At 37.5% G+C, this 25,177-nt stretch overlaps 1 protein-coding gene across 9 annotated transcripts in view; it reads right to left on the reverse strand.

The window, feature by feature from the left end:
- The window catches only part of NRXN1 (neurexin 1), a gene marked incomplete at both ends in the record, with an annotated part of 666,790 nt that overhangs the window by 325,603 nt on the left and 316,010 nt on the right, over positions 1-25,177 (reverse strand). For 5 of the 9 annotated variants that reach the window (XM_082302939.1, XM_082302940.1, XM_082302938.1 and 2 more), the window contains 3 exons: positions 6,784-6,903; positions 7,871-7,897; positions 12,463-12,636. In XM_082302939.1, the coding sequence (XP_082159065.1) occupies positions 6,784-6,903; positions 7,871-7,897; positions 12,463-12,636 (321 nt within the window). The remainder of the gene's footprint in view (positions 1-6,783; positions 6,904-7,870; positions 7,898-12,462; positions 12,637-25,177) is intronic. The other 4 variants (XM_082302935.1, XM_082302936.1, XM_082302934.1 and 1 more) reach the window with 1 other exon arrangement.

Genomic DNA, 25,177 nt, shown 5'->3' on the forward strand with positions numbered 1-25,177 from the left:
TACTGCAAAATCCACATAAAAGAGAGGAGAAAAAAGCCTAACGGAGTTGGGACAATAAAAGCTGGAAAAAGTGTTGTCATTTATGCATCAAGCACCATAGCTCTTCCTGAAGCACCATGTGCTGCCATATAACATCACAGGGGCCTGACAGTTCAAGGTGAAGTCTATCCTGATTAGGTTTCCAACAAAAACAACAAAAAATAAGTAATCTTTGTTGACAGCCACAGGTAACAGTTTCCTTGCTCTTTTTACAGCTTTTGTAATTCTCCTAAACACCTCAACTTTTCTGCATTTTCAAGATGTGTGTAAAGTCCTATTTCATTTGAATTTTATACAAATAGGCCACTGATATTTGTCATGAGAAATTCCAGATAGTCATTGTAGAGCAATATCAGACAAGATAAGCTGAACAAATGCAGATTTCTTCAATTAGTTCATTCCACTGTCTTGCCCTGCATTGTAATTTTGTGTGCAGCTATCTTTATTTCTCATGTGTAAAGTGAGTCTCGGTGGCAAAATAATCATACGAAGTATTTAGACTGGTATGTTATCAGGGACAAATCTTTTTCATTCTCAGCTACTGGAGATGAAAATCAAATGTGTTTTAAAGTACACTTGAGGAATTTCCTATCCCTTTTCTTAATAGCAGGTTATATCTTTATTAGTAGCTAGCAACTAGAAAGTCTTAGCCAGAAATATGTAATATTATTTTGGAAAGTACTGCTGAGAGTGGATATTATGGTTAGTTCAACTTTTGGACACTGGATTAATTAGGCTTCTTTATTTTGTATATATCCTGCTCACAAAAGTAGCATTAAGACTGATCTTGCATTCTACGTGTCAAAAGGTCCAAAAGAGTCATTATCCATAACAGTTAAATGAATTAATAAATGTGAAGGAAATCTATGCAGCAAAATTATTTAAATCCATCCTTTGTATACTAGTGGACTGATAATACAAAGTGAGTATCACCCTTGTTTGCAGTCCAGGAGAAGAAAGACATTATGAAAGGAGAAGGACGACCAAATTCTCAACACCATACAAGAGTTCAGAAAACTGTAAAAAGTCAGTAGCAACTATATGAGAAAATAATAAATACTTCTGTTTTTTATACTCTATAAATATAACGTGTGATTTTTTCAAGTGTGCAAAACACATGCAAAGCATTAAACAGTGCAAGCCTCAGGATATGCGTATCTGCACTTGTGTGCAATACTGAATTACCTGCCTCACATCTGGGCAATTGCATACTCACTAATTACATGCTCCCAAAGCATAAGACCCATTTATGTTAGAATAGACCTTTATTATGTCTCATTTAGTGTGAGAATGTGCCTGGTTTGATCTGAATTCTGCAGGGAAGGTGACTGGTGTTTATAAAACCACTCATTTGATGCTGAATGCTGACCCAATATTGTGAAGTTTTTTGGTTCAAGTTGTACATCAGTATTACTTAATAAACTCTTCAAACACTACAGAGAAGAGAGAATTCAGTTCCTTCTGAAATTTTTATCATGTCAAATACTCTAATATTCAAATCTCTAATTAACTAATGGATTTTTACAGTGCCTTGTTTCTAATATCTTCAGCAACAGTCCGAAGTATCCACTGTTCAGTGTGTACAATAAGAAATAATTAGGTCTTGTTTTTCTGGAAACATACATGTTTCAGTCCCCAGCACAGAAAGGGAATTATGAAAACCAAGACCCACTTGGAATTTAATCTGGCAAGGATCAGTAAAGTCTCAGCTGAAAGGCAGTATCTATGTAATGCAAACAAATGACAAAAAAAATCAAACGTTTTATGTGAAGCCATGTTTGTAATACTGATACAGTTCTCCATTTAAATCAGGACTTTTAATTTTTCTTGATAAAGAGTAATAGAAGAACCTTTTAAAAATTGTTTTATACTCACAGTAGTTGAGAATGTTGAGTTCCTAGCCAGGAGAGACTGCATGGTGAAGCACTAACCCTTCAGAACTGGATTTTAGTGGAAGTGCTGACACAGTCTCAGTTATACCGCCGTGAGTACAACGCTATTATTCCTTTATGGTAACAGACAGTGTTGAAGCTGCCCTGTAATTTGGCACAGAACACTTCTATACTAATGCAATGTGACAATGTTATTATGTCTGCTATTTTCCATGCCATAATAGCAGTATTTGTTCCCACAAACGTGCCATTACATTCACTAATAGGGCTCTACTTAGAGACTGCCTGAGTAAAAACCAATGCAAACTTATAGAAAGCAGATAGTCTCTTATAGATTTGTTTTGCTGTGCCAGAATCATTTTCAACCCTGTACTTATTAAAAAAAAAAAAAAAAAAAAAAAAAAAAAAAAAAAAAAAAGAATTCCCTGGGAGGGTAGCTTTCACTACATAACCTGCTGTTAGATATGGTTACTATGTTAATGATGTATTTTCTCAGAGGAGATGCATCCATTTGTAAGAACAGCCATTAACTGTCGTTTTAGTACAGTATCTTTATGTTGTAGGAAAACCACTACTGGTCTGCTTTACACCAATCAGTGTAACACTTCTGTCTATCACATCTAAAGAGCATTGGTGCCCCGAATCTCTAAGTGTCATATCACATCAAAATAAAAAAATGATTAAACAGATAGCATCCTGGGGTCAAAATTTCTCCCGCCTTGTTTATCTTCCAGCAGACAGGACACTGCAGCACACTGAAAGTTCCCACCTCTGCCACCACGGAGGCTTCAGGTCTGCAGGCACATCATACTTACTGGAGGGGACTACTGAGATTTGCAACCAAGCAAAAGTTGTGTGATGGGTGTTTCTGACTAGAACTGTAAAACTATAGCCTTACACTTAGTTGGCCTGGGTCTATTTCCATAGTAGTGAATTCCCTAAATTTCTCCTTCTTCCCTAGCAGACACACAGAGGACACTCTTGGACTAGGAAAGAAAACAATCTGCCTCACATGGTGCTTATTTTGAGAGAAATTTAGAAAAAAAAAAAAATCTTCATTTTCATTTCCACCTCCAATAATACACTGGACAGGACAGGAGTAATAATTTGCTGTTATCACAAAAATTAAAGAAACATCTTGCACAGTGTATTAATGGAATACATTATAACAATTTCCAAGAAAGGATTCCTTTTATTTTTGTCTCCACACTTTCTGTTTTGGAAATTTAAGACAAAAGCGATACACATGAACCATTTTCATTGTAAAGCCCAGGAACGATGCATGTCAGATCTTCATGCTCTGGAGTTACTATGGGAAACACATTGAAAGTATCAGCTCAAATGCAGCGAGGTAATTTATGCACATTTATGCAAATTGCAGATGATACGAAGTTGGGAGGAGTGGTTGATCAACCAGATGCGTGTGCTGCCATTCAGAGGGATGCAGACAAGCTGGAGAAGTGGACTGACAAGAACCTCCTAAAAAAATGCCAAATCCTGCACCTGGGGAGGAATAAACCCTCACATCAGGACAAGCTGGGGCCTGACCAGCTGGAAAGCAGCTTGACAGAGAGGGATCTGGGCATCCTGATAGTCAACAAGTTGAACATGGGTCAGCAACCTGCTCTTCTGGCAAAGAAAGACCAACAGTGGTGGTTGTGGTTGGTAAAATGTTGCGGAAAGGTTGAGAGATGTGATCCTTCCACTCTACTCAGCACTGCTGAGAAGCACCTGGAGCACTGTCCCCACGTGCTGAGCTCCCCAGTGCAAGAACAACATGACAGTACAGGAATAAGCCTAGCAAAGGACCACAAAGGCCATCAAGGGTTCTCTCCTATGAAGATAGCCTGAGGGAGCAAGGACTGTTCAGCCAGGAGAAGAGACGGTTCAGTGGGGATCCATCAATGTTTTAAAATAAGGTAAAGATGACAGATTTTTCTTAGTGGTACCCAGTGACAGAACAAGAGACAAACTTGAAATATATGAAACTGAAATATATGAAAAGTCATTTAAACTTTAGGAAAATATTTGTACGGTGAGGGTGAATGAACACTGTCACAGGTTGTCCAGACTGGTTATGGAGCTTTCATCTTTGGAGAGGATGACCCAGACAACTGACTGGTATCTGACTCTGCTCTGAACAGACCCTCTCACCCTGGAACCTTTATCACTGAAATTTCTGCTCAGATATATCCCCTAAGAACTCATGGAACAAACCATAGGCAAGGTGTGATGGGTTAAATCCTGGCTGAGGGTGAAACACCCATGCAGTTTAACACCCACTCTGTCTTCTCTGACTATTCCCTCTGCTATTTCTCACATGTTTTCTTTCCTCCTCCTTCATCTCTCCTGCATTTTGGCAAGAATGGCACACTTTGTAACTGTGCTTTCATAGAGAAACCACCAGCTTGGCTGAAGGACTCAGCTCTGCCCTGTAATGGGTCTGATGGAGCTGGTCACACCCAGTATGGGGCAGTCCTGTCCTCCCCTCGACAAGGATCTGTAAACCAAGTACTTTTAACTGTTTCTCTTATTATCCCTGACTCTTATTTTTAAGTAGTCAATTTTTGGGTTTGAAACAAAAAAATCTGTCTCTGAGATTTTGGCCTCTTGAGTATTCCATTTTATATAAAACACCGGTAAAGTGAGCCAAGGGCCTGCCTGAGTAGCAACACTGGGTTAAATCTGAGCTTCTGTCAACCAGCGTTGCTCCACACACAATCTGCAATGGAAACATGCTCAGGAACGTGCCTACATCCTTCCTGAACGGGCTGCATTTTCCCCAACAAGCAGGCGCTATTCCAGACCTGTTGAGGAGATAATCTTTCCTCACAAGAAGGGAATTTGTCTTATTTCAGTGCTGCGAAGCTTAGTCTGTGGTGTGCAGCCTGTGCCACTTTTCAAAAGCTGTAGTAACATTTCATCATTTCTCTTCCCACTATGCTCTTTGCAAAAGCAGCAGAGAGCAGGCTTGGAGCATGCAGGTGACATTGCCAACATCATTTCTCCTCCTTTCCACCATATTTATCATTATGAAAATTCTTTCGTTAGATGTGCTTTGCAGATTTTTTTGGTGTCTTAACTAATCTAAGGAGCCAAGATAAAGCAGAAACCAAATGTATTATATTTACTGCATTCTATTACAAAACATCCATATCGAGGATAAATTTATATTTCATGCTTGTGATAAATAAAAATATTGTAGAACAAATTTATCTGGGAATAAAGTCAGTATTTTTAGCACCCATCTACTGAAAGGACTCCTTGACCATCATCAGAAATAGCATACTGTGAAATATTTCAATTGTGTGCAATGTAGTCCATGATGTTACTATATAAATGAGCATTCACAGACTGGTAAATATCTTTCTTAAGTAAGCTCATCAATTTGCTGAATTTATGCATTAGCTGTCACTTGAAGAAATAATTCAAAGAATATTCCGGGTCCACACAGCAATTACTACAAAAACACTTATAAACAGAGCTTTCCTTTGTGAGATGTTATATCTGCAACTTCCTATTCAAAGGTTTTAGTTACTTTTGAAACAACTCAAAAGATAACAAAACAGAAATAACTTAAAAGCAAAACAGAAATATTTTTCTCTTGTAGCAGGTAGGGAGAAGAAACTTTTAAAAATGTATGCTTTATGCTTAGCAATATGACTAATCATGTACCTTGCTGAGAAGTGCAAACTCATACATAAAGTGAGCCCAAACCTTTGCTCAAATCGCTGAAAGTTTTAGATACCACATTTCATTTCTACCATGAGAGCAATTGCAGAGAAGCAGAATGAGTCCTTTCACCCATCCCTAGTTTTCAATGATGGAACTTTCATGGGAATAAATTATTAGGTTTGCATGCAGTTAATTTCCTAGCCTTGTGATAAACACAATTTGAGCCAAAAGATTTTCAGATGATAAATATTCTGCTGTTTTAGGGTTTCTCCAAGATGGCACACCTTGCTGTAGAGTGGAGAACCAGAACAAGACAGAAAAATCCAAAATGCTTGACTTGAAAGTTATGTAACTCTTTCTATCAACAATCATTCTTTCAGATAAATGCATACAAATAGAAATAAAAATGCTTAACCTTAAGGAAATTCCATCTTCATATGGGTGGAAAAATATGCAACATTTGGATATTACAAATGTGATGAATTAAAACCAAAACTCAGTAGCTCACTTTTATCATTTACCGTGGAATATTATGGCTCTTCCATTATTATTCCACCATCACTTCTGCATAATTCTATTTAGATCAATAAGGTTAGACTGGAATAAAACTACATTGTGAAGCTGGTGAATCAGGACCCTTATTTTTGACACATTTAAGCTTTTCCTGAAAGACCAGATGGTTGCTGTGTGTTATTCAGATGAAATCCGAAAGAACTAAAATACTCAGCATGCTTTTATTATTGGCATGTTTAGTGTGTCACCTAAAGAAACCCACAAAGGCAGATAATAAGCCTTCTCAACTGTTTCACAGTAATTATAGCCCTTGTCATAGTGCTACATTAAGATAACAAAATGTAAAATGTGTTTTCAATCAGGAAAAAAAAAAATCCATCTGCAATATTTATGCAGGAAAGGGACTACATCATACAGGTAACCATCACTACATTAGACTTGGAATTAAGTGTAACAAAACCAAGTTCTGCTCATGTGTGATACTGCATGTTCAAAATGTACAAAGCATATTCTTTTTTCTTACCACAAGCCTTACAGATTTTCATAGGGTTTACCAGTCCAGTGAAATATCTTATATTAAAACAACATAAAGCTTCAGGCACTTGCTTCAAATGTTGCCTTGAAGGTCTCAGGTGTTCAGAGGGACATTTTTTCATGTACTTACGGTCATTGCATAATGGTCCACTAAAGGAGGTCATGCTACAGTCACAACTGAATCCATCCCACTGCTGTAAGCACACGCCCTGGTTTGCACAGGAATCCTCTTGGCACGTTGTGCTGGGGCCTAATGAGAACACACAAAAAAGGACTTGCACTTCATCTTCCAAAGAAAGGCACTTCTCAGTGGGTCACATTGAGTAGTTGCCAACATCTCAAATCAAATGAGCAAAGAGTTACCAAGTCAAACGCACATAAACTTGCTGGTTTTGGAGCAGCATGTAACATTAAAAGGGGGGTTTTGCTTCAGTTGTAAGATTGCTATGTCAAACACATGAGAATGCACAAAATGGAAGCAGAATTATTCCAGGTACAGTGGGAATGTTAACTTTGTTGTCAGTTATTTGTTAATCTCGTGTCAGACCATTAACTGGCTAACTGTTGTCTAAAAACTTCATTATTTCTTCCTGTAAATACATTTCAAACAGCAAAGCCAGATGCCACAGGAATCAAAACTCTGGGATATGAAAGACTGGGTAATGAAATAGAAAAATGAAACAAGTTCTAAGAACTAATAAAATGAAGCTACGCTATTACAATTATTTTAATCCCACAAATTATTTAAAATGATTTAGGTCTGAAATTCAGGGCAGTTTGGGATTCTTTGGCAGGAATGTTGACAAGAACTGATTCACATGCTTTAGGGATCCCATGCAGGTTCCTTTTTAAAGGGGAAATGCAGAAAATCAGACTACTAATGAACTGGCATGCCAAAATGTGACATACACATGAAAAACAAAGCTACTCTATTTCTAGAGAATCATCACTAGACTACTGAAATATAAAGAAATTTCAAAAAGGAATGATCAAAGCACTAAAGCAATCACTATACAAACATATTCAAGACTGAAAGCCTTTATGCAAGCAATGCTGGAAAATGAAGGTTCATTTAGCCCATTGTTTTAGAGGTGGGAAAGACAAAATAAGCAACAAAATATCACACTTTAGTTCTGAAATGTACAGAGCATTTATTGCAGAAATCCAACTGTGCATTGGGGGTTTCAGTCTTGTTTAATACACACAGGGCTATCTACCTTGCAAATCAGCTTTCATCAATGCAACTTTGTCAGCAAAATAAAAAAGCAAAATATAGTAAATGTTAGTAAGCAATATTGAAATGGCAGCAAACACAGAAAAAAACCAGTCAGAATAAAGTGCATGCTGCTGTTAAAGAGAGAAAGAAATGCCATATAATGCAAACAAATTAATGCTAATAGCCATAAATCTTCAGGCAAGCCAAAATAAGAAAGCAGTCATTTGCCAGTATTTTACTAGAAATATAATGGTTAATTGAGCTGATGACATGTAATGGAGGAAAATTAAAAGTGGGGTTTCTTTTCTTTCTTGGATAGCTACGAATGCATTAACAGAGTAAATGCATGGCTGAATCCTGACTAGCCCTTTGTCATGTTCAGATACACTGAATTCAAGAATAATTAGCACAATCATCCTCTGTGGTCTGTCTTTTTTTCTAGGCCTTTCTCTGTGACTGATGAATGAAGACTGAAATACAGACCGTGAACCACAGTTTACCATGAGCTCACACACACACTTCACACTAACTCTTGACATTACAAGGAAAAATTTGGTTCTGGGATTATAAAATTGTCCCAGATTGGTTTGGAGGAGACAGATCAACATCCATTTGAAACTCCCACTGCCAGTCAGTGATGACAGGGCAAAGCTGGTCCAAAGATTATATAAATAAATTAAAAATCATGTCCTAGAGAGAAATCCTCGTAACCCTCCTTTTCCATTAGACCTTCTTTAAATATCTGTGTGGGATTTTATTTTGATTTGCCAGTACTTTAAAAAAATCCATATCAATATGATCTAAATCAGCTCAATGGCCTTTTCCTTTAAATGAGGCACAGCTCAATCTCTGAACCAGGGCTTAGAACAGTCACCAAAGTGACTGAGAGCGAGGGCAGGGTGCATCCCTGTCTTGGCAAAATTATTAACTCCTCTATTTTCTCCTGTTATAATAATTATAATAATAATAATAGTAATAATAAGGCCACCACCACCTATAACTGACTGCAGCAGGCAGACATTAGACAGTGATTTCCTTTTCTTTGGAGTTCTGAGCCCAGAAGTTTAAACATTTGGGCATTACATCACCCTTTCTTGAGCAGAGGATTATAATGACAGAATCCCATAGCTGACAAGACACATTTTTTCTCACCAGATTCTGCTACTCGGAAACTTTACAAAGCTGAAGTGAAAATATCTGTAGGTGTTTAAATGTTATATATTCATGGATTTATTTACACTTTAGTTATGCAATGTTGAATTTCCTCATCTTTGCAAAAGTAGAGCAAAAGTCACAAGGACTTGAAAGTACATAAACTGCAGGACCCTGTCGGCACATTAGGAAGTGCATGTGAAAACACATATTTAGAAAAAAACCACAGATACAATCTTGCTTAACTGAGGTATTTTTCTTTGTATCAATTTGATTCTTAGCACTTCTGGCTTATTTATATTAGTCATTTTTCTAAAATTGCTATCAAGACTAGCTTGCATATAAGCACTTCTTTTAGCAAAAGTAGGACTTTTTTTTCCCCCAAAGAACAGAAGACTGTTTAATGGTGGTAAATACTATGATATTTACCATAAAAACTTCATTTTTTCACATATATATATTTATATATTGCAGAACCAAGGTATTTAGTAAAAATATTGTAATACACCCTTCTCTAGCACTTTTTCTTCTTTTAGATTCAATTTTTAAAATACTCTAATTTATTCAGTCTTCACTGCAGACTTTTTAATTGACTGGATTTGTGATCTCCTTTACATTTGTCTTATGTGAGGGTTTACATGCAATATGTATCACAAAAAGCATCATAAACTGACCCATAGATGTTTTACAATGTATTATAAAAACAAATTTCTTATCTTACCACTGAGCATCCTCATGTACGTTAATACTGTGAAATTTTTCATAGAGTTCATATAACACTCAAATTACATTTTATATGCACATGTACACACAGTGCATTTTTCTTTTAACTATATAAAGACTATGTTTGTATCATACTTTGTTTTAAAAGGGAAAAGGAAGTACAATTGATTTGACTAGAGGAAAACAGCCTTGACACAACCTGGCTTTGGGGTTTGCCATTAACAATTCAAAGAGCTGGTTAGCATATTTATCTTTCTAGCTGTTAGTTTCTGTCTGTTCTAGTCATTGAAAATTTGTCAACAAGGTGGATTCAGCTGAGTGTAAATTATGTTTCATGTTCAATGATAGAGAAATCTCTCTGCCTGTGGTTGAAGCTTCAAAATGCAAACCTTCCAACATGCCACAGCAATCCCATGGGTGGGCTTGCCAAAAACGTTTCATGCACTCCTGGGCAGTCAAATTATTGAGAAATATAAATATTTTAAGTGCAAAATCTAACAGATAAAAATAATTAGCAGTATATTATGGCTTCAGACTTTGACAGAAGAGAGAAAAGAGCTTTTTTTGGGGTTTTTTTCAATATATACCTGAAAGTTGGGGAATTCAATCCCATAAATCTGAAAAACAACAAATCTAAGAATCCAAGTGCCTCACTTCTCAGGACAGATTTTCCAACAACCTGATGTCTTAGCACATGTACCAGCTGTCTTTGGGATTGAGAGTGGTGGTGACTAACACTTCTGAAATTACTTCTGCTGCTGTGTCCTGAGCTCTTTGGACATGATGTCTCAGGGGAATTCCAGGGCTCACACATCCCATTGCAGGGTGAGACTCACGCAGAGCTTTCAGCTCTCTAAGGATGGAGACAGTCCTGGCTGGACACAGCAGCAGAGGTAGGAGCAGCTTGAGGCATGCAAGGGTTTTCTAGGAGGCACCTAAATTCACAAGTGACCAAAATCGTATTTTAGGTGGCAGAACACTTTTTTGGACATCTGATTCATGGTCTGCAAACAAAAGACTGACAGATGGGTCAGACATGAGGACTGGAAGTAAACAAGTGAGATGGAAGAGATAACTTGCAAGGTTAAGCAGAAAGGTTGGAAGGGGATATTTCATTCCGTGCTGTCAGATTTCCTTCTGAGGGCAGAAGATTTTTGAGGAGGCAGTTCTCTGGGAGCCAGGCAGCACACCTGGTTTGACCAATTTGTTGTGTCAGGTGATTTTGGTGTTGGAAAAAACTCTCTACCAAAAAGGACAATAGTTGTATGGACTTTATTAAATTGTTGGTAGCTTTATTAAATTCATTGATAGCTGAGTTGTGCCAGTGGTTTAAAAGATGGACTCACACACCAGGCCTGTGGCAATATTTCTTTGAAGTACATAAAATTCATTTAGGAAATGACATAATTTCAAAAGAAGCTATGAAATGCATAATGGAACTAAGGCATACTTTGACTCTCTGATGGGATGGTGCCGGGATGGAATTGCTAAAACCACTCAGGAAGCAGAATCTAATTTTCTAAACTCAGTGGCAAACTAATTTACACATATTTTTGCACTCCTGGAAGAAATATGTAAAATTCCCATCTTATATTTTTCTGTAGCTTTAGTGCCTGTTTCTATGTGCTAACAATAGAACATACATTGCTAACCAAGAGTAGCAGGTAAAGAACAAAAAAGCTCCACCTCTCCAAATGTCCTGTAGGCACAACAAAAGAGGAGACAGAATTTATCCATCAGGAAGCTTTATCTTGTGAAACTTGAGGAACCCCCCAGCTCTCCTTCGATTTTTACAATGTTGATTTGCATACTTAACAAACTTGATATCAAAATCATTAAGATTCCAACTTGGAATTGATTTTATAATGTCATTTACACATTTTTCTGTCCAGAGAAGAATGGCACTTGAGAGAAGGGAGAACAAATAAAATTGAACATAAACACAAAATCCAGAATTATGTGAATAAATTAGATTTTCAGGGACAGAAAATGTATTCAAATTATTCCATAAACCATAGTAAAAATAACGTGGGATCAAATGACAGCTGGAAAAATAGCTAGAGATTGACACCCCTAAATTAGAAATACACCTCTTCTAATTCTGTCCTCACTTAAATTTCATGGTATTCCAGAGGAGTCAATAAAGACATAAAATTGTGAGATAAAATATATTTGTCTGTTACTGATTTCAGACAGAAATGCTCATGTCAATACTAATCTCAAGGACAAGCAAAAATATTGGTATTAAAAAGTTTCATAAATTAGCCTTGAGTTAAGCAACTCAAAATGTCTGCTTTGAGATTGGAATTACTTAGCTAATGTCTCAGCATTAACTAATGCCTAAGTGCTATGAAGATATAAAGAACTTAACTGAAGCTAATTGTAACTGTTGTTATCATTAATTAAAATACATCAGAAGTAAACAAAATACATGCAAAAAAATCTTGCCACTGGAGAAGTAAGGAACCTACATTGAACGTTCTGAAGTTAACTCATGTTCTCAGATCGATCTCTGTGCTTTAGGGCAGACACATGCTTATCTCCATAATACTAAAAAAATGCAGCCTTTATGTAAGAAAGGGCCAAGCAAGATCAATTAGAAGCAGGTAAAATATAGTCTCTTGATGTATGGAGTGTAAATATCAACAAAATGTTGCAGGATTCGCACAGTATGAGATATATATATATATATATATATATAATCAGCATATTTAATACCTTCACATCCTCTTTCTATTTGCCCATTGCAGAAGAGAGCATCTGAGATGAGATCAGGGAGCCGTCCGTTCAAGTCAACTGATGCAAGGCAGCCTTGGAATCCCTCCTTTGCATGCACCAGTTTGGGCAAGGATTTGAACATTTCTTTGGCCACTCCTCCAATATACAAATCACCTGTTGAGGAGAAATAGATATTAGCTACAAAAAAGGACCAAAAAAGAACCTTTGAACCACTTGATCTTCTGGCCTTTTTGTGCTGAATGACACATATGTCCTAAACAAACATTCTTCAAAATAAATGAAGAAGAAAACACTGATAACGTGTATGATACTATGGCATTGCAGGACTGTATTTTTTTAGCTGCAAATGTAGACTTCAAATTTGTATGACTGATTACTCAGAAGTACCTGGGCATGCTTTTCATGTGCCACCTTGTGTTCAGGAAACATGCATCTGTTTCAGAGAGGAGGGTTAAATCACAGAATCCCCATCTAGAAACCCATCTAGAGCTTATGCAATTGTTCACATACTCAGGGAACCTGACCACAGGCCACACCAGTGATGGACCCAGCATAGTGAGATAAAAGGCAATAAGTGAAGCAACAAGGACCACCCGAAGTCCATGAATCCAGAATCATCCATTCAGAAGTACATCAAAAAAATAAAAGATTTAAGGACACATGAAAGGACAAACTTAGGGATACCATTGTTAAACAGCAAAAAGACCATCCCCCACTAAACTCACACTCTGTGCCAGTCATGTGGGAACAAGGGGACTTAGATGCCTTTAAAATGGCAGTATGAACACTGATCAAACAGAATTTTATTGCCAAAAGTAATTCTAATAATTCAGCTTGCTCTGATGGACCTCAGGTGACTTACTCAGGACTGAAAACCAGTGCTTTTCTCCCTTCAAGTAATTCTTACCTCTGAGACTTGCTTTGAAAGGACATAACTATAACTTTCCCCTTCAGCACCAGTGGGAGTATGCTTTTTTTGTTTTAAAACAATTCAGGCTCTACCTTTCTTTCATGTGTTGGGTGTGTCTGGTGGACAGAACAGTCATCTTTTCAAATCAACATAACCATAACAACTTCCCTAAGTGTGCCTTAAGTGTCAGGCTGCAAGTTTAACCAGGTGCTTTCCATACCTGCTGCTGAGGACATGCTGCAGAAAAGAACCTGACTGCTACTTGGCCAGAGAAGGGAAGCAGGCACAGCACAGTTTTTACCTAGGCATTAAATCCTCATCAATGACAGAATTTTTTGCTAGCACAAATTTTTGGCAGGTTATCTGAATATACATTCTAATCTACATTGTGCTTTCCAGTAGAAAACTACAGTCTGGCTGATTTTGGAGCCTAGGCCACAGGACCAGGTGCTCTAGCACCAAAGAGTGTTTCTGCATCACCTCAAATGCAAAACTGTTAATTCTGTGTTTGCTGAGCTTTGTAGGAAGGTTTTACAGTGACAGAACTCAGAATGTACTATTGCCACTACCCCTAATTTCAATCTCCCTCTTATTGATGTAAATCACCTTTTACTTGTTCTCCTGGCATACTTCTTGTTTGAAAGGGACCGAAATTTAGTGCTGGTTGTAATGGTTTACAGTTTGCCTGCAAGGAAATAGCCTGAAACTAATAAAAGTCTATCAGAATGAGAAAAATCTTTAGTCACTACATACCAGCCCTAAAATTCAACTGCATTTGAATTAGTGAAATAGAGACAAAAAGCTTATGAACATGCATATTATTAAATTTATAAGCAAACCAAGCAAGTCTTAGCAACCTTTGTAGCATCATAGATTAAGAAACCTCAAGCTTTATCCATTTCATGTAGACAATTTGGAAAATAAGATCTTGCCTTCCTCTAGAGTTCTGAGGTACAGTGTAAATCTCACAAGCGCAAGATTAAACATAACAGATTAAAATATGGTGATCCATCTGTTTCCACAAATGGGATCTAATTCATTCACAGCAGAAAGATTCCTGCATTTTTCAATCTGCTGAACTGAAAACAATGTTAAAACACTTGTGTCATGATAAATGTTCTTCATCTTTTTCTCAGGCGGAACACCTAGAAAGCAAAATCTTTCCAGGTTTCCTGAAGTTCTGTGCCTTCAGTCACTGCCAGCTCAGTATAGAGAGATAATTCATCTCAGCTGATCCCAACAGACTTAAAAGAGGGAAACCATTCCAGAGAATAGTATTAAGAAAATAATTTCTATGATAAAAAAATTAAACTTGTTCTATTGCACATGACATGTGCAATGTCTTTTTAAAAATATACTCTCCAAGTAACCTTTTTTATTCTGCAATTAGTTAGACCTTTAAAACCACAACCTTTCAGATTGATCTCCTGCTAATTCTTGCTACCCATCTCTCAAACCTATTGAGATTGCTATGTACAGTCATACAGCAGGTGCCAGTTATGATGGATGGCTAGCAGAAGTCCAGGTCAGTGTGCCAACATAGAAGCTGGAATTCAGAACATTTGCTCCTGAAAATATACACTGGAATATTGCCAGTTAGGTATCATATGCAGTGAAGTACAATATATTGAGTCTAAATAAGCTATATCCCTACAGTTTACTTACAGTACCTTTGTGTGTCTCTAATTATCAACAAAGTGTTGATAATTAGACGGATCATTTTATACTACTAAAGATACAATTTTTACAAAAACATGTTCTGGGTAATACTTCAGTTTTGTTGATGTTCAAAATAACTTTGAGTTCTGCTTTTGTACTAGCAAGTACACTACACAGATACATATCTCAGGTATTGAGCAGCCAAACTGACTATTAGACTGTGCCTTTTATAAAGTATATAAAAAGTATTTTTATGACTATGAGCTAAATCTTCCCAGATTTAATATCAAATGTTTAATACCATATGTGGCTCAAGTTTGCTGCTGCTGCTGGCATAAAAAATGCTTTCTCTCAGACACAAATTTTGCTAGGGGATAAGCTCTGGAATCAAAATTCAGATTTTTATTTTTGTTTGAAAGTTAGTTAATTATTTTCACTTGGTAATTTTTCTTATCTGCCATCACAAAATTTCTGCATTGCTACCTTTAATTAATCATATGCCATTTTCATGTTCATCTCAATGAAGAAGTAGTTTCCTACAAAACTCAATCCATTAGACTTTCAGACAAGATAGGATTGCAGATAATATTGTTAATTAAAATATTTTATATTGAACATGCAATGGCAGAGATTCAGAAAAGAAAAAGATTGTCCCTGCTCCTGCTAAATGAGATCAGGGGACTCAACACAGTACAATACAAATTCCCAGGTTTTCTCTTTCTCACTTCTTATGTAAGTACAGCTTCACTACTGGAAATTTTACTCCAGAACAAATCCCTTGTTGTGTATCTGGCTACCTACAGGTGTGAATTACATGCAAGTTATTTCATGAAGTAAGGTACCACAGTTCATCAGATCAATATTACAAGATTATGACACGGTGTAAACTGGCTGCAGCCTAAATGCAACACTAATGCTACACTGCTACCCATGGAAAATGTGTAACCACAGTTTCTGGAACTAAAGTTCAGCTGTTGCCTTTCTTGCACATATTCTCTTCTAAAGTTCAGTTTGATTTTTAAATGTATTCCTGAAAAAGTCTCATTTTTCTCATAGTAATCCTGATTTTCTTTAATTTATGAAGGAAAATAGCCAATTTACATAAAATATGTGTCAACTCTCATAGGCAAAGTTGCCGGTAGTAAAGAAATGGGTGAGGTAATACAGTGAACCAAGATTTCCTTCTGATCACTGGAGAAGCTTCAAATAAAGCAGTTATTTAAAAGCAGATCTCAGAACTCTCTTCTTTCTGGTATTAGGAGTTAGTGCACAGATTTATCTCCTTTTTGTTGGAGTGGGAGGATTGTTTCCTCTCTTTGTTTTTCTGAGGCCAAAAAAACCAAATGTGCTGCAGGCATGTTCTCACTGGCACGTTCATGGCAGGCCAGAGGAATCAGCTGGAAAGCAGCACTTTCAGAGCTAGACCTGCTCATGGCAATGATGGTACTGCTCAGTTATGCCATAAGCACTGATAAAGAGAAGATTTTAGTGGGTTTAACTTGCATCTTTTACAGGTACTGCAGATCCTCGTTTATTCCAAGAGGATCTTTCCTATTTACACCTATTTATCTCTTTTCTGACTTAGAGCTGATTTGTGCTTTAACAACAAGTAAATTTAACACAGAAACAAATTGCTAGCTAATAAATTAACCCCAGTTCTCAATGTATTCATTATTGGTATCACACTTATGCAAAAGCACACAGAACACCACACAACAGTGAGTCACACACAACTGTTGGTAAAACAAATGCCAAGTCCTCCTGTAATAGCTCATCTTTTTTTATCCCAAGCCTCTGCATTCCTTCAAAATAAGAACTTTGCAAATGCTAAACCAAAGAAATGTAAAACAAAGATTGAACATGCTGTTCTATTTTCTGAATAACTAAAAGAAGTTATTAAGAGCTATTATCTGGCATTAGGGACATTGCTGACAGGTCACTTCATAGACTTTTCTCATTTCCTGAGAATTCTTACATGATACATGCTAGTGGGCAAAAACTATTAGCTTCATGTAACAGCTACCATTGTCCTCAAACGTAAGTAGAGAAAGAATTGTTTTCCATGTGTTTATAATGGTAACAACATAAGAATACTGCTCAGGTGTGACTGGTGCACCTGGACCCCTTAACCAGGCCAGCAGTAGTTTGGTACAGGAGATTGGTGACATCAGGGAGCAAGTAGTTTAGCCAAGATGTAGTTAGACTTCTTTACTCTCCTAGACCTGTGTGCTTTGTGTACTTATCTGGTGTTCATTTCTTGAACACCTTTGTTGACAAGAAATGAAAACCATTCATTCAAATACTGTTCCATGTAAAAAAAAAATAAGGAGGAATTAAAACAGTGGAGGGAATTGTGGCTTGACTTTTCCGTAACCCGTAAAGACAACATCTCATTTTTATATAGCTGACCAAAAGCATCTTCAAATCCATCATTCTCTCCAAAAGCAGACATTATCTCCCCCAATCTCTTGTTGTGCTGCTGGTTTTAAATATACTGTCAGCTATTCTCTTAATTTCCCTTTCACTTTGGAAGAAGTTGCTCTGTCATCTTTCTAATGTCACATTGCACTAAATCACCATCGTGGCTAGGAATGAGAGTTCTTCGTGGTGTACTAGAGTGGTGTTACTCCCCAGGGAAGAGATGGATAGCCCTGGCATGCCATGGTGGATTCTGAAAACACAGCAGGCATCTCAACAATTCCTTTATATGACACATGAAAATACAAAGGAACATCTGGCTGCGGTGAAGACAAGGTGTCAGGCATACTTTTCTCCAAATATGCTATTTCAAAATGATCAAGCATACAACAGCTTCTTCCCTCAGGCAGGCAAAGAGGATTGAGGACTGTAAAGGCTGAGAAATGCCATAGAGAAAGTCTAATCTCAAAAGAAAAAAGTGCTCACTTTATTCCAGTCCCTCCTAAAACAGACGAGCTGCTGTTACCAGATCAATAGAAATCGCTTTGTAGTATATTAATAATTGCACTACAAAGTACATGGGGAACTCATCCTAGGACAACCCACACAATCCCAGCTCACAGTATTTTTGAGACAACTGAATTGTGAAAATAAATTACTCTGCACAAGCTGAATATGCACTGTCTAAAAGAACAGACACCATCCTGGTCTTCAAATCTCGAAGGGCTGTTGTCTCAAATGAAAATGTCAGGCAGGCATTCAGATGTCTTTGACATTCACTGAAATATGGGAACCTACCTGGCCTTGATGACCTTCCCACCTCCCCCAGTGTACAAGAGCACCCACCTTTTGCACATTTACTTTGTGCAATAGGTGGAGCACAGCAGACACTTTTCTTTCCAATGGGGGATTTCAGCACACAATTTAGAAAAGGAACTGGGCCTGAATAGTGGATGAGTGCTCATTCTAGAGTGTCTCCTCACCTTCATCAATCCTGAGTAAACACTTGCTCTTTGTTCCATATCAATAAAATGTTTGGTCCTTTTAAAAATGTTGATGAGATATAATTGCTCTTTTTTCATAAACCAAGAAGCCCGCTGTGATCATAGCCCATTAATAAACTGAAGAACAGTTGACAAAGGCTTAAATGATGCATCCACAGAGCTTCTGCAGCACATACGCTCCAGCATATGGCTTTTCAAACCCCCTTTGCAGCAGAGAATATGCACTTTGCTGTGCATTCACAGGCCTGCTTGATGCTAGAGCAAAGCATGACTGAATTTTGTCTACCACTTCCAAGGGCACTTGAGGGAGGACATGAAAATGTAAACTTAGTGTTTTATGTCCACTTACTCACTTCAAAGAGTCCATTCTGTAGCTTCAGTATTGATTTGTGGTTGATGTCTTTTGGTTTTGATGTGATTTTTTTTTTTTAAGAAAAATAGTCTTTTCAAATATTTGTCCTGTTGGAGTGATTAATTCTATCACTTTCAGACCCTCTCTCACCTAAGGAGGGAAAGGGTGGCTAGTTTACTTGTCCAGGCTCTGCTGAGTTATCTGTCCTTTCAAATACTTCAGGCAAGAGGCTGTTTTATGATGTGACAGGTGGTGGCTTTCATCTTTCACATTCCCTATACTGATAACCAAGCAAGGCAAAATGTTTACAGGCAAATAAAAAGAAAAAAAAAAAAAAAAAAAAAAAAAAAAAAAAAAAAAAAAAAGAAAAGAGGAATTTCTAGGTTAGCAACTCACTTTTTAGGAAGGAATGTAGAAACTGATCTTTTCACCCCAATTCTACACTGCTTTCAGTATCTTGCTTGAATACACCATTAAATGTATTAGAAAAAAAAAGAAAGAAATCACCAGCACTGAAATGCTGACATTGTGGATTTTCTTCAGGCACCCTTATTGGCACATAGTACATATTGTAGTTATTTGTCAAGAGAATCGAACTTTGAAGATATTTCTTCCCTTGACTGATACTTGACTTTTTACAATTTCATTGTAGCACTGCCCCGTAGTCCACACTGACAGAAAAAAAAAAAAAAAATGCAAGGAGAATTAAGAGGTATAAGAAAGAATTTACAGTTGATGGGTGGGCCAGGAACAGCATCTTACAGTTTTCACTTGCCACCGATTTCCACGGCAGCCCAGAGTGGAGATAGGGCTGCTGCTTCACCTTTCCCCAGTCTCCTGGTTCCATCACACTACTTGGAACTGCACTGAAGGCTTTTCATACTCGTGCAAATATTCTTCTGCCTAGAAACTTTTTCTTAGGGCTCTGCTAGATGTGCTGTCCACTTCTGCATGCATTTCTTGGTGCTCAGATTTCATTCTTACTACAATTTTTGTCTCACTTTAGTACTCCTCAAGGATCACACAAATGTGCCTATGTTACACAAGCAAGTAAAGGTGGTGTTTAAGAGACAGCAGCAACACAACAACGTCCTTGGGAGAGAAGTTTTGAATAGACAAAAGGAGATACTCAAGAAGTGTGTGCTCACATCTGAAGATTTCTCCAGGTTAAAATCCACCATTTCCCCAAAAATTCTGTTCTCAAGAAATGTTTTTTCCTCAAACAAGAAACAGTTACACAAAAACATTTATCATTTTCCTGACAATAAAAATCCTCAGATTCCCCGCCGCTTTATTCCTCTTTGCTTGTTTTTACCCCCACTAAAGACTAGATGGAGAGCACTGGCACTGAAAAAGATTAAACAGATGTAAAACCAAAGCAGTCTGCTTGTGCAATGGACTGTGAGGAAAATTGGTGATGCATGTTAAATGGTAAATAATAAAATCTAATTGCCATATAAATGTGCATGGCAATCCATCTCCCACATAATCAATGCTAGGCCAATTACTCTGTGTGAGGGGGATGGCTGTGGTGGAGAGGTGAGGCATTCAAGCACATCAAATGTCCTTCATTTCTTGCCTGTTCTGGCCACTTTTAGAGATTGTATACACCTGAAAAATGGACAAAATCTAAAAAAGCTAGCATTTGCATGGCATAGAATAGTCAGATCTCCCTTCCTCCTGCTATAATGTTTTCACTCTCTGCTTTTAACAGCCAACACATGCTCTTAGCAGAGCCTGCTTTCAAAATAGTGAGGAATTCCTCTTTCCAACAGACACACTAGACCTCAGAGATCATAATCTACAAAACTCTTCCTTTGGGAAATGGTTCAGGCACAATTCTCCACATAAAGCTACCAAACAGCTGAGATGTTAAACGTTCTCCTTTTGAATGGAGGCTTGCAGAGAGTAACTTTTTTATACGCTATTACTTTTGATCAAGACAATCACATTCAGACTCTGAGGACATTCCATGAAGCTGCCTTTTTGCAAAAAAGACTGTTCTGTTAAAATACCAAGGTTAATGAGGGTTCATGGCAGCACATTTTAAAACAAATTTAGGATGTGCTTCTTCAATCTGTGTATCTGTGGGGGGACTAGGATGCAGTGGAATGTATTTATACTAAATATGCAGAGGCTTTGGTAAGTTTCAAGAGTATACATGTTTCCTGTATTATTCTTAACATAACTTTTATTTGGTGTTCCAGAAAGGGCTTGAATGAAATTTCACAATCACCAGGAGTAATAACCTGCATGTCAAACAGCTGTAGGAATGTAGGTAAATCTATTCACTCATAAATGTATGAAAGACTGAGAAGAACAGGGGAGAAGCAGCAGAAAATAAAAACCCTTCTCACCATGTCTGACAGCCTATTGCATTGTTGACTTCACAGTGCAAGCTCTAGAATATCTCTATTTAATCTAGAACTATCTGGAATAGATTTTCAATTTTTTTCCCTGTCTCATAATTTTGGCAATTTGGGCACAACTTCTGAAGCCTTAGCACTATCAAAATTATTTTCACAACCTGGTAGACAGCATTGCTGTTTACAAGCAGCATGTGAAAAATGGCAAAGAAAGGAGGATAAAGGAATTCCCATTAGACCAGGTTGTCCAATGATGTATTGTTATCTACTCCTAGAACTTTGTTACATAGGAAATCTCAAAGAAGAGTTCTCAGTTTTAAGTCCCTTGTTTTTCCTCTGCACAGAGTCTGCTTTCCTACATTATCAGGAAAACAACAGCTACATTTGCCATTATCTACTCCAATAGGTCACACTGGGAAGATCTATTTGCTGCTGACAGTATTTGGAACTCTGTATTTGGAGCAGAACATTATTTCTGCATGAAGAATTCACACCCCACTGGCAAGGTCATTACATTTAGCTCACGCATGATTATTTGAGAAATTTAAACATTAATACTTGCTCATTTGTACAATGTTTCTGTGCTTCTTAAAGCTTTGTTTCTCTAGTAATAAAAATATAAAGGATCACTGCTGTTGATAGAGACCTTGCAGTATAGAGAAAAACATATAATGAAGCAACAAAAATAACTGCCTCAATATAAAACAACAGAGAAAAATATTACATGAAAGTGAAACAATTTCAATTTCCATTCCTGAAACAGGAATTCCTCATTATGATCCAGACCAATTTAGCTCAGCATGAATAACCTACTTTGACAGGCAAATGAAATATCAATAGATTAAGGGACTATTACAAATCATCAATGAATATGCCAGGCTAGTAGGCCTACAGATAATTTAGTTAATTGCATTCAAACTTTACAAGGATGAATTAATTGCCAAGTGAATATTTATGCACATTGAAGAACTATAATTTGGTGCATTTGTAAAACCATTGAGGTGATACCAGAAATAAATATAACTACTTTTCTTTTAGGTGCTTCAATCTAGTCTGTTTTCACAGCATGGGACAAACAGCAGACGAAAAAGCAAACATAGATAGAAGCAGCAGCCCTATCTCATAAGAATAAAGGAAGCCAAGGGCCAGTGAGGAGATAGAGAAATAAAAGCAACACTGACAACAAGAGTTCTAGACAGGTTATTTTATTCCAGGCAGGCTGATTCTGATGCATGCTCTAGTATGGATAGCATTTTTTTGAGGATGCAGTGATATAACAGCACAGGAAAAACACATGACTTACCATGGGCTCTAAAACTAACATTTGGGAAGGCCACATGAAAGATGATGACAGTGGGACAAGTTGAAATTATGAATGTCAGTTGAAAAAAACAGGTCTTGACATATGAAATGATGCACAGGCAGTAAAAGTTAACCCATAAATATTGAGCTGTGTAGGATTTTTATTTTCAGAATGGTGATTTCCTACTAAAAAAAATGTAGTTAGCCCAATATCAAGATTAAGATGACTGCAGATCATCTTAGAGGATACAGCATATCTGCAAATAAGTTCTGTGATCTGGAAAGTTTAAAATTGGATTGGATACTGAAGTGCTGAAACTACTAACTTATACAAAAGTTTGTAACTACTTTTTGTTCAATCTAAAACAACTGAGGCATTCTTTACCTCCTCGTTTGGTAAGAGTACAGTATCTCAACTTCTCATTTCAATTTATAAATAATTAAAATGCTAAAATATTTTAACTTTCTGATGGGTATTCCAAGAGAATTCTGATTGGAATTTTTCAGGGATTTTTATGCCTGCTGTTTAAAAGCCTGTGTGAAAACTTTGGGAATTAAAATATTGCCTATATGCGTAGGAAAGAAGCAAGAGGAAAATTAAACCCTGGTTGGTAAGTGGATACAATGTGTTCTTGAGGACATCCTCCTCCTTGGAAGCAGATCATGCATCTTTAAGTACTTATAAAATAAAATAGTTTCTGACAGAACTACAGTTTCCCATACCACAGCAAAAAAATTGTGGAGGGGGAGAGACATTATAGATATTGTAAAAGTCACAGTCTAAGCAAGGGAGACGCCTTTTCTTTGGCAACAGTGAGGAACAAGACTCATAGAATGGTTTGGTTTGGGTTCTGATGCAGCCCAAGACACAGTTGGCTCTCTGGGCTGCCAGCCCACGTGGCTGGGTCATGCCCAGCCTCCCATCCACCATCACCCCCAAGTCCTCCTGGGCAGGGCTGCTCTCAATCTGTTCATCCCTCAGCTTGTGTTGACATTGCAGGTTGCTCCATCCCAGGTGCCCCACCTGCTCTTGGTATTATGAGAGTACAATGGGCCTACTTCTTGAGCTTGTCCAGATGCCTCTGGATGGCAACCCACCCTTCAGGAGTGTCAACCACATCATTCAGCTTGGTGTCATCAGCAAATAAACTGAGGGTGCCCTCAATCCCTCCATGTCATTAATGAAGACATCTAATAACACTGCTCCCAGTAAGGACCCCTGAGAGACACCACTTGCCACTGATGTCCATCAGGACTTTGAGTTGTGGACCACCACTGGATGCAACTATCCAACCACTTTCTTATCCATCTATCAATCCACTCATGAAATCCACCTCTCTCCAATTTGGAGAGAAGGATGTTGTGGCCATGTCAACAGCTTTACAGAAGTCCAGATAAATGACATCTGTAATCTCTCCTAGTCCACTGATGTAATCATTCCATCAAGAAGTTAAATTCCGTTTTCACTTGTTTTTCTGTGCCTTTTGAGGCTACTCAGACCCCTCAGAACATCAGAGCACAGCATCAAGTACAACAAGAAAGAATTCCCCTCCACCCAACTCTTTCAGGCCTTGAATTGCAGCCATGCCAACCATCTAAGCTATCCTGAGAGCAGGACAGGGAATCTGCTCATGAAATATATGAAAGGAAATTTGCTGTGTAACTGTGTTGGCAGGCTTGAGCTGCACTGCTTTTGCTGTTCAGACTCATTTATCTTTACGGGTTATCTGCTAGAACTGCACCTCAGCACACTTCGCTAATTTTCCCTGCGAGGGAAAATAACACTGTTCTTGGAATCCAAACACAGAATTATTTTCACTCATTTATTTGTCTCCAATTTATAATTTACCCATCTAATTACCGCAATAATTAGGCTGCAGGATGTAATATATGTGTTTCCACAGGTAGCTGCTGAAATTGTACCAGAGGTTATGCAGGGAACCGATGTTTGTGATAATGAACTTTCGGTGTTGCATTGCCAAATCCTACACCCAAAAGGAAACATATATTGGAAATTCTCTCCTATACTTTTATGGCAGCCGTCTGCTTTCCCAGACAACTTCCATGCTGTGCAGGCTTGACAACACAATCTGTGTCTTATCTTTGTGCTGAATTCACTGTGTATTTGCAAAAACCCACATACAGAGGGATTTCTTTTTCCAGGATCAGCTTGGATTTCAAAATCAGAAATTGGTAACTCTGCAATTACTCAGAATGGCTGCAGGTTCCATACTATCTGCACACATTAATATTTTACCTAATGATAACTCTGGTTAAGCAGAACTATTGATACCAGTAGCAGGAAGTGTAATTTTGCATTTGCTTTGTTGCTAAGGCTAAAATAGTACAGGACAATGAATTAATTGTAACTATTTATATCAGGAAAGTATATGGAGTGTTTATAGCACAACAGAAATATGTCATTGTTAGAAACACTGATGTAAAATAGAAAAGAAGCAACTACAGGAGACCATTTCTACTAAATACAAAGGAAGGAAAAACAGTAATGAAAGGCAACTTTTTTCTCTCTCTGGCTAAAAAGTATCAGCTTGAACCCCCTCCCAAATCCAACCAAACTTCTCATGATATATACTGTGCCATATTTAAGGGAAGATGACTGAGTAAAATTTAGTGTAACACATTTTAAAAAATAAAATAAAATGAAGCATACTGTTATGAGGAG

Source organism: Coloeus monedula (assembly GCF_965178545.1).
Source record: "Coloeus monedula genome assembly, chromosome: 2".
Classification (NCBI taxonomy): domain Eukaryota; kingdom Metazoa; phylum Chordata; class Aves; order Passeriformes; family Corvidae; genus Coloeus; species Coloeus monedula.